This window comes from Lygodium microphyllum, chromosome 7 (genome assembly GCF_053477565.2).
Source record: "Lygodium microphyllum isolate KBCC chromosome 7, Lygodium_microphyllum_v1.1.10, whole genome shotgun sequence".
NCBI classification, from domain to species: Eukaryota; Viridiplantae; Streptophyta; class Polypodiopsida; order Schizaeales; family Lygodiaceae; genus Lygodium; species Lygodium microphyllum.
Window position 1 is genome coordinate 3554910 of NC_141141.1, and position 11149 is coordinate 3566058.

An 11149-nucleotide genomic window follows, 5' to 3' on the forward strand; every position below is an offset into this window, starting at 1 on the left:
CATTTTAATTTGATCTTTATAGATTTTCAAATAATACACACTTTAGTGTCATTGTCTTTGCTTCTCATTGCCACTCCTGTGAACCAGCCTTTTATAATTACGTCTACTTGTTTAAGAGGTTAAAGTTTTTTAATTTTTAATATTCGTATGTATTGTGAAAGATAAATTGCAATCGTAAAGATGAATCGTATAATTCACCTAAATAAAAAATGATCTGATGGGAATCTTTAGATGTCACTAAATAGATTAATTTTCTTAAAATGCAAGGCTCAAGGTGTTTAAGTTTTTTATGATTTAGGGATTTGAGGGATATAAAGGTGCAATTGGAATCATACCATTTTAATGATAAATTAGTTCGAGGATTTGAAGTGTGCATGTATGTATATGGCTTGCTTTGGACATTTTAAACACATTCTCTTTAGATTTTTTGGGTTGATCTCAACTTGTGTTTTTTAACCTAGGATTCTACAAGTACAGTTGCGTTGGTGCGAGACAAGTTATTGGAGCAAAGGGAAAGGCTTCAAGTAAGGCCAAATTTATGTATCATTTAGTTGTTTCAAGGTAGGTGTGCAAACTTTAATGTGACCTTGTTACATCATTTTAATCCAGGCCATTGACAAAAGAACTGCGGAAATGCAAGAGGGAGCCCAAGATTTCCAGAAGAAGGCAGAGGAGCTTGTTAAAATTTTGGAGGAAAAGAACAAGAGAAAAATATTTTAAACATGCTAACTAGCTAATTAATTTTAGGAAGAGATCAAAGCAGCCACATCCTAATTATAAGGGGGAAAATTTATACAATGTCAAAGGGGCTAATAATCTTCTAATTGATGAGTGCAAAGATTTGGGTTTTTTTTTGGAAGTTTTCTTTTAAATAAGCTCTTATCTTAAAGTTGTGAATAAAAGAAATTGAAAGAATTCCCATCCTAACAATCTCCAAAGAGTTGTATAAAAGTGTAAGTTAATAATTATCATTATAGCTCAACTTCAAATATCTTATGAGTTGGTTTTTGAAAGGTTTAAAATAACTCAAATGAATTATATCTATTTGGATCAACATAAATTGTGAGAATATCATGCTTGGCGTGGCAAGATTGTGAATTGATACATGTTTCACATACATCCTCTAGCTTTTTGGCTCTATAAATATTACTTCATAGAAAACTAAATTTACACCAAGAAAAAAGAGAGCAATTTGCAACACTAAGCATATATGCACATAGTCATAGTTTCTTGGCACAATGGTGGCCTTGCTTTTGTTTTTTTAAATGAGCAAGGCTATTGTGTGGTATCCTTAGCTCACGAAAAATGTTGGGCCTTCCCTTGTTTCTTGCATGCCATCCCATCTACATTGGCTAAAAAATACAAGCAAGGCTATATGTTTAGAGCCAAGCCCATTGAAAGAATGCATGCATGGACAAGTGTGCACCTTGGAGGCATAGAATGTAGTTTTGAAAGTCTCACATGCCAAAGTGTATATATGCTTGGTGAAGCTAGAGGAAAAGTCTATAATATAGGTGGTTATAGCTAATAATAAGATTGAAGATGAAATCAAGAGACTAACAGCCAAAGGAAAAGAGGAGGCATATAAGTAAATTGAAAAAAGGAGGTAGATAAGTAAGGTATATCAAACACAATCTTCTTACTAGTTAATGAAGCTGCATTGCAAATGAAGTGTGCATTCCATGCATGTTTAGGAGGTTGACTTGATGCATGGCATGAAGAATACAAGAGAGACCAAATGATGACTTGAGGTTAGAAAAAAACATTAATATAAATCTATAATGATTCTTAGTACTTGCCATGTTCACTTTGAATTCTTAGTAGTTCAGTCTCGATTGACTAATGCACTATCTAGCTTTAATTAGAAATGTAGCACATGCAAATCCTCTACCTAAATGACTTGGTAGTAGTATTAGTCGATTATGTTTTGGTTTATTCAAAATCCCTTTAAGGGCACATTAAAATAGACTTTCTAGTTAGCCTACCTACTATTGTTGGTTTATAATGGTCTTTAATAAAATAAACGAGTTAGATATGTTCAATCTCCCACTCTTGTAAGTTGCCACCAAGTACTTATGGTGCTCAAAGTTGTAAGGTCATCATTATAAGGAGAAGCCATGTGTGAATCTATACATTCATTGGATCTTAACTTGTATATCAAATGAGGTTTATGTGATTGATTTGTAAAAGGGTAATCTAGGTGAGTTTAGCTCGCAAACTAGATGAAGTAGTTAAGATTGTAAAATTTAAAACAAATAGCAATAAACAACATTGAGTTATGAGGTATGGGAATTATCAAGGATCCCTATAGTAAGGTGTATTGTAGCAATTTTGGGGCATGTCATTACACTAAACCTAGACATTAGGCTTATGGTACATCTTTGGATCATTGGACAAACCATTTGTAGCTTCTCCCTTTAATGGAGTTCTTGAGGTTCTTTTCCTCCCACCTCACATGAGGGTGCATACTCATGTCCACCTAGCATAAGGTGAGTATTCATGCAATTTTCCATTGTGTTGTTCTTGATTTCAACTATGGCTACCTTGTGCTGTGAACATAATGAGAATATGAAATATTGCTATGGCATGGCTATAGCTTCGTGGTTATTTCTTGGCATTGTGTCATGAGTATTAAGTTTCTATTTTAGTTAGAAGGGTGCTTCGTTTTAGTTGGTATTGAAACATGATCTTTGATCCGTGTCTAGTGCAAGTTCTAGTAAAAAATTCCATTTAGATATAGGACAATAGGTACTATTTCATTATAGTGAAATTTATGTAACTATGTCGGATATATATTTGGTAGCCATCAAATATATAACTATGTCGGATATATATTTCATTATAGTGAAATTTATGTAACTATTTCATTATAGTGAAATTTATGTAACTATTACATGCAATTAGCAAGACATTTTCTAAAATTGAAGGCTACAAGGCTTGAAGACAACTAACTTTTTTGCTCCTTTTTGGAAGCAAGCTTTCTCTTTCCTTTCTTAAGCTTGCATTGAGCTCCCATGGAGATTTCATGCCTTTCTTTCTTGGCAATTGCCATTCCATTGCTTGAAAGACTTACTTGAAAGGCTTCCTAACTTCAATCCAAGCTAGATGACAACCAATGAAGTGTGCTTTGTATCAAGCTTTGCTCGAAGGTTGCATTCTTGGCTTGACCTATTGTGACTAACATGTGATCTTTGGTATCAATAATTATTAGGCATCATTCTCCTTTAGCTTGGCATCTCTTTAGCATGGATTGATTATTGGTTCTGCTTCTTTCTTGGCATCATTTTTCTCTAAAAACCCTAATGGGAGTAGGGTAGTAGACTTATGGAAACATTCTAGCATCACTTAACTCCCATCGAAGCTCTAATCTTCATCAAGATCATTGCCAAGGCATTCTACTTGTAAATGGTGGCCATTGGGCAAGATTTAAAGCCTTAATCCTCATTTTCTTGACATTCTTACTCTCCAAACCCTAATTCATACTAGGGTAGCCATGAAAGTTTCTTGAAAGCTCAAATGTTCTTCAATAAGGCTTCATATTTGGTTCAAGAAGGCTGAAGAGAACCAAAAGTTTATCCAATGTTGCTTACCATATGTTTTAAGTATAGTTGATGAGATACCAAATACAATCATTAATTTAGGTTTGTTGCTTATTGGTATTGCACATGCCTTCTATAATTATAGTCGTGGTATTGGTTGGTTAAAAGAAAGTTTGGGTGTTGTACGTAGTTTGTTTTCTACTTGGAGAGTTCGAAAGGAAGAAGCTTTTGGTGCTACTTCTTCTCCCTTAGAACATATTGCAAGAAATGGAGAACTATTAGATGACATATTAAGACATGGTTCACATGATGTCTACTGGTGTTGTGACTTTGAGTGAATGGTATTATTATATATAGGACTGAAGACCAATAATCGTAGCAAATGTGGGCTTATTTGAAAGCTCGCATCAATGCCCCTCATTTCTTAATCCAAGAACCAAAAGAAAAGAGTGTGTCTTGCTCCCCCCAAAATGAAAAATGAAAATATGTATTATTATTATATCAATAGTATACTACATTGTTTTGGGGTTCCATTTGTAAACCTCATTCCAGAATCATTCTTAATGATTTTCAATCAAATTTCCTACAAATAATTGGATTTAGGATTACCAAGGAGTATGTAAAGTTCCTCCTTGAGCTAAGTTGTACACCCCTTCGAAATCCTATGTAGTAAGGGAGGGTCACCTCACTTTTTTCCCACTACCTCATCTAGCACCAAGCTTTTTCCTCGATGGGAATGCATGTACAAGAACTCAATACTAGGCTATTAAAAAAAGTACATAGGATTGAAAGAGGCTTTTTCAACTTTGGGAAGGAAATCTGAATGAAGCTTGACCTTTCAAATGATATGGATTGAATTAGGACTCATTGATTTTCTTGATTACTTACCCTCTTTTAATCCATACAGTCAATCCAAAGAAGACATCAATTGCCAAGGTTAAATAAAATACAACTTGATGACAATGAATGTGAGAGTGACAAATATTGAAACTAGAGGGATTTTGAGTAAAATAGAGTCTAGTTATTGCTTATAGGGTTCTAACAACCAATCTTAATGAATAGATGACTCTATGAGGACTTCAAATCTCTCTAATAACAAGGGGAAATGGCTTTCTCAAGAGCATATTAGAGAGATTATAGAGAAATAAATAAGGAGTACCTCATACATCATGATTAGTTGATGCTTGAAATGCCACAATTTGATCAAACAATAAGAGTTGATACTCTATAGACTCCTCAATCTTAATTGTCCAATGCTTCCAACTAAATATGAATACCTTAGTAATATGAAGAGGGCTCAATTGAAGATTTCCCTCAATTTCAAGCCTAGGCAACAAATTTTGAATAAGAACCTTCAATGCTTGCAATCTCGATGAGTTATTCCAGTTTTATCGCTAGTTTTTATCATGGACAACACTTGGACATCATTGATAGGGGCTATTTTAATCTGTTTCACCTAGAAACCAATATCCAATTTGAGAGATTGTTATATTTTTTGTCTCTCAATTCATAAGCTTTGTTTGAAGCTATTCAACTCTTGGTTTGGTTGAATATTCAATGAGATATTTCCCTTTGACAAATCTATTGACCATTACAATTGCAATTATTCACAAATGACCAGAGAAACAAGAAGAAATAATTCGATGTGAGAGGAAGGATAGATTGAAGTTCAGTTGTGAGTACAATTGACAATGTAGAGTGTGAGAGCATGACACCCAATACAGTAATCTGAAGTGTAAGGTGTAAGTACAAAGTACAACCCCCTTAAACCTTAGGGTTATAAGAGGGTGTTCATAGCCAAAGAGTGGTAAACATGAATTGAATGCCCAAGTAATAGTGCGAAAATCCCAAATTTGATATATGAAATGTTTGCTGCAAATTTTGTTTGAATGCTAAAATCTGACTAGCATGTGTCCTTGTAAGAAAAAGATAATCAATATATAGACACTTGACTAGCAAGGATCCCCCCTCTTTACATATGTATAGGGTAGACTCTGAAGAGTTGTTTATGAACCCTTGGCTGAGTAAAGGCATCAATCTTTGCGTACCAATCTCAAGGAGCTTGTTTCAAACCATATAAAGCCTTTTTTGGCTTTTGCAAACCAAGTGTTTGGATTCTTCAACAGCAAAACAAATGGGTTGTGGTATATACACTTCTTCTTGAAGTTCCGCAAGTAAAAATGCAATCTTTATTTCAAGCTGATGCATAGTCCATCCATAATGAGTAACTAAAGCAACCATACACCTAATGGTAGTCATGTAGGAGGTAGGAGCAAATGTCTCCTCATAGTCAATGCCTTTCTTCTGGGTATAGCCCCTTGGCCACTAGCTTGGCCTTATATTTGTCAATGGACCCATCTGCATTCCTTTTCAACTTATAGATCCACTTTGTACCAATGGATTTCTTCCCAATAGGCAAAGACACTAAATCCCATGTTTAATTCTTTATGATGGAATCAAACTCAGCTTACATTGTTACCATCCAATGTACACTATGTCGTGCATCCTCAAAACATTTAGGCTTCGCATTATCGAATATATCTAATGCCATAACAAAATTCATGGTGCAATACGAGCTTATCTTCTAGTATGTGCACCATCGTGCAATACGAGCTTATATTCTAGTATGAACAATGATAGGAACATCCAAAAGACAATCTTTCATAGTCTGCAAATACCATCTAGGCATCTACCTAGCCTCTTGACTATGTACAAGCTATTGTTGAATTCAACACCTTGGTATTTTCAAATCAGCCATGGGCTAATTTTCTACATTACCTAATGGAGCAATTGGCTGAACATTAAGTTCATTTGCTGAAGCTCTAGTTGTATCACCAAAACAAATGGGTAGCAACCCTTCTAATACATCATTGACAACTTAATATGTGTCAAAACTAGCAAGGATAATTTTGATTTTTCATTGAAAACCACATCCCTGCTAACAAATACCTTTTTATGTTGGGGGTAAAGGCGCCTCCGCCTAGCCGCCGTGTATTACTACACTGATAGTCACCGCCACTGCACACTGCAGGTGGCGGGCGCCTGTCACCATCACTTTATTCTTTATTCTTTTAGTGACAGTTTGAATAAAGGAAGACCCGGTTACACATTGTGACTGTTGGAGTTCCGATTTCTTGTCTCTCTCTCTCTCTCTCTCTCTCTCTCTCTCTCTCTCTCTCTCTCTCTCTCTCTCTCTTGCTTCTGCTTTCTCGCCATAGCTCTAGAGTCCAAGCTTTGGTCCTTCTCTCCCTTTCAATTGGTATCCGAGCTTTGCTTTCTGACTCTTGAGCTTGGTTCGTGGCATTCTCAGCATCCCATTGACTCCCTACTCGCATTGGGTCTCCTTCCTAGCAGCCATATCCGACTCCTTCGAGCTCCCGTCACTCCCCGGATTCCCGAGCACCTTCTCGGCATTGTTGGGCACCTTCAGGGCATTACATCAGAGGTGTTTGATCATTTTCTTTAGGGTTTACTTCAGTTCTCAGGTCTCATAGGTTGTAAACAAGTTGTGGGCAGCCATAGCTCACACCTCTTGGAGTTTCCTTCTTGCTTCCAGCCTATTAAGGCTTGCTGAGGCTTGGTGTAGGCCTTCTTTGGCTCTCATTTGTACTCCCTTTGGACCCCATTGTTGACACGTGGGACAGTAGACCCCCCCAGCTAGCTCACATTTTTTTTGTGCTTGTTTCAAAATCTGGCCCAAAAATCACTCTTTTTGTCATATCTCGGGCATTCAGAACATGATTCAGGCAAGGTAAGAGTCTAAGTTGGGGTTTGGCATGCTCCGGACGTGATGGTGATGTTGGATTTGCCAAATTTTGATGACAAAATCTTCTGCAATAGATTTCAAGTCTGAGATAGCATGTATTTGTATACCTATGCTTGTTTGGGTATGACTACATAACCGGTTTGATACCTATTGCATCTCGATTGATTGAAGGATTGAAGCTACATGTAATGCTATGATTTTGGCCTGATTTTGGGGCTGGAAATACACAGTTTATAATAGTAAATGCATGCTAAATACTCTTGGGCTGAAGCTATCTTTCATGCTTTGACATATGGCTATTGGTTCCGGATATGTGTCTTGGGTTATGCTATGATGTATTGATCATCGAGGGACAACTTTGAGCTTGTCATTGAATCCGAATGCTTTTGGAAGTGCTTGATAGTGGTAGATGCTTTGACAGTGATGCTCCTTGGGTTTATGCATGCCTGTTACCTACGGCTTGATGCTCATGTCACGGTTGATTACCCTATGCATACGTTGAGCTTAAGTGCTCATTGAAGCTCTACCTTGGATGCATTTTGGATTATTTGGAGTAGTCTTGGATATTACTTGGCTTGTCAGAGTTTGGATTGGGATATATTTGATGTCTTACATGCTTACGGATGCTCTACCACCTACATGTTCGGGATGTACTATTGATGTATTGTCTTGGACTTATGTCATTGGCACTATGTCTTGCCTTGGCTTGAGCTCTTGAGCTCTACATATGACTTTTGTGCCAGTGGGAGCATTCTTGAATGCTTATCAGACATTGAGCAGGCGGTACTTTTATGCATTGAGCCGTTACATGCTATTGAGCAGTTATTATAGACACTTGAGACTTTGGGATTTCTTACCTTTTGGGATGATACATCATATGTCTTGGTTCACTGTATGCTTATGAGCTAAGTCTCAGTTTTGGATCCGTATCTTTGTGAATTGACACCTACTTGTGTCAAGTTTTGGTAGTGGCAGGACCACTTTGCCCCGTTGACTGGGGGGTGTGTCTACTCACTGGCATATGTTTGTATGACATACTTGGGTGTTGGATTGATACTTATTGATCGTCATATGCTTATGCTATGCCTGCATGATGCCAACTTTGGTATTGGCAATATCTGATTGCCTTGGGATCCGAGTTTGGCACTGTTAGCTCTCCTTTTTATTGAAATCTGAAATTTATTACAGCAAGCATATGTGTATGGACTGACATGGATTTCTCATGATGAAACACTCTGAAATGATATTCTTTCACTAATACTTGGTGGGTAGCAGCTTGGTTCCACTTTCCTCGCCATTTTTCCTTGATTTTGGTGATTTTTTGGTCATTTTTTGCAGTAAACAATAAGCAGTTTTGAATTATTTACAGTCTTTCAGCCTGTATTATGGTGAGTTCGCCCACTGATCATGCTTTTTTCAATATCACTAAGCTTGATGGTACGGATTACTCTTATTGGAAGAGCTAGATTTGGCAGGTGTTGGAGCAGAAATCGCAGATCAAACCTTTGAGGTTAAGCGGGCATCCGCCTGCAACTATGCTAGATGAGGAATGGCTTGAGCTTGATGAGTTATGCAAGTCCACCATTGTATTGTCTCTCACAGAATAGGTTCACTACAATGTATTTGAGGAAGAACAGAGTGCATGGCAGTTGTGGGATAAAATCAAGAATCTCTATGACAAGAAAAGTCCAGCGAGTCAAATATATTGGCTGAAGTAGCTTATGGATCTGCGCATAAAGGAGAATTTGACTATGTCTGCTCACTTGAGCCACTTCTATGCTATACTCAAGAACTTGACTTCGTAGGATATCACTTTTGCAGAGGATGTCACTCCTCTTTTCTTGCTTGGTACTCTTAATGAGTCATGGGATGTATTCCGCACTGCATTATGTGCCTCTACTGCTACCTTGAAATTATCTGATGTTGAGAGTGCTCTTCTGCAAGAAGAGGTTAACCGTAAGAATTTGGATGCTTCTCGTGTGTCGCATGCTATGACAGTTAGAGGCAGGAATGATGGATCTGAAAAGCATGACAGTGGCAGTGACCGTGGACGGGATTCTCAAAAATCTCAGTCCAAGTCTCGTGGGAAGTCACGTAGTAAATCCCGTGGTAGGAATGCAAATGTTACTTATTACCATTGTGGGAAAAAGGACCATATTAGGCCACAATTCCATGAATTGTGCAATGAAAGGCACAAAGATAAGGGAAAAGCCAAAGATAAGTGCAGGATAAGTCTTCTGATTGCAGCATAGTGCCTGCAAAGTCTAGTGTTAAAATTGAAGAGATCAATGTTATGCAACTTGAGGATGTTGATGATGATGACTATATCCTTGCAACTTTTTCTAGTGCTTCGCAGATGATAGAGATACACTCTATGTATACACAGTGTTGGCTCTTAGACTCAGGCGCATCCTTTCATGTGACACCTTGCTGAGAGTGGTTTCATTCATACCGTATTGTTTCGGGTACTGTGCGCTTGGGTGATGAGAACTCTCTTAATATTGTGGGCATTGGTAATGTTAGGCTGCAGTTTTCTTTTGGCAGCAGTTTTGTTATGCAGGATGTATGTCATGTATCTGCTTTGACACGCAGTCTCATGTAAGCTAGATAGCTTGATGATGCAGATTATCGTGTATCTTTTGGAGACTCTGCATGGAAGATCACTCGTGGCAGACTTGTGATTGCAAGAGGTGCCAAGGCTGGCAGTCTCTACCCCTTCATTGTATCAGCTTCTTCCCTTGATCATGTTTTATCTGTGGGTTCTATTCCACATGTATCTCTTTGGCATGCCCGTTTGGGCCATATGTCTTTGAAGGGAATGAAAATGCTTTCTAGTTTGCAGTACTTATTGCCCCTTGATTATGCATGTTTTGATTCATGTGAGCATTGTCTTTATGGCAGGCAGACTAGGTCTACGCATAAGAAGTTCGGTAGGCCACGCATGAGTGAGCCCTTAGCATTGGTACATTCGGATGTCTGTGGGCCCATGCCTTGTTAGTCTATGGGTGGTGCAAAGTATTTTGTTACGTTCATAGATGATTTTTCACGGAAAGTTTAGGCTTATCCCATTAAGCTGAAATCCGATGTCTTGGCTGTGTTTCAAAGATGGCTTGCATTGGTTGAGAACCAGTCTGGGTATAGGCTAAAATGCCTAAGGACAGATAATGGGGGTGAGTATGTCTTACGTGCTTTTGGGCAGTTATGTGATGAGAGGGGTATTAAGCGTCAGTTGACCGCTCCCTACACACCCCCCCCCCCCCCCCCCCCCAAGAATGGTTTGGCTAAGCGGATGAATAGAGCCATCCAGGAGCGTGTACGTAGTATGCTTAGCCATGCAGGCCTACCATAGAGCTTTTGGGCTGAGGCAGTTAGTAGAGCTATGCATGTCATATACAGATCACCTTCTAGTGGTTTGGATTTCCAGGTTGCAGAGGAAGTATGGACTGGAAAACCCTCCTCTTATGCACATCTCAGTGTCTTTGGATGTGAGGAATTTTGCCACGTGTCCAGGGACAAGAGAAGTAAGCTGGATCCCAAGAGTGTTAAATGCATTTTCCTTGGCTATGGGGATGCAGGCGAGATATGTTACCATCTCTGGGATCCGCAGGCACGGAAAGTCATTCGTAGTCATGATGTAGTCTTCCATGAAGACAAGATGCATAGGTAGCCTGAGAGAGTTTTGAGAGCATGGTCATATTTCAGGAGGAGCCGAGAGCTCCTGCATAGCCAGTTGGACAGTCTACAGCTGTAGTAGATGCTCATGGTCAGGGCGTTGGATAGGTAGTTGGGCAGGAGTAGAGCCTGCCGTGAGACAGTCTATTAGAGACAGACGTCCACTGGATAG

The 11149-nt window shown here is 38.5% G+C and overlaps 1 protein-coding gene across 6 annotated transcripts in view; it reads left to right on the top strand.

The window, feature by feature from the left end:
* The window catches only part of LOC148033131 (uncharacterized), a 46827-nt gene extending 45898 nt beyond the window's left edge, over positions 1–929 (top strand). For 3 of the 6 annotated variants that reach the window (XM_087680858.1, XM_087680860.1, XM_087680861.1), the window contains 2 exons: positions 462–524; positions 610–927. In XM_087680858.1, the coding sequence (XP_087536984.1) occupies positions 462–524; positions 610–720 (174 nt within the window). In that variant the 3' untranslated portion in view covers positions 721–927. Of the gene's footprint in view, positions 1–461; positions 525–609 lie in introns of all 6 variants that reach the window. The other 3 variants (XM_087680859.1, XM_087680862.1, XM_087680864.1) reach the window with 1 other exon arrangement.
* Positions 930–11149: the final 10220 nt, after the last annotated feature.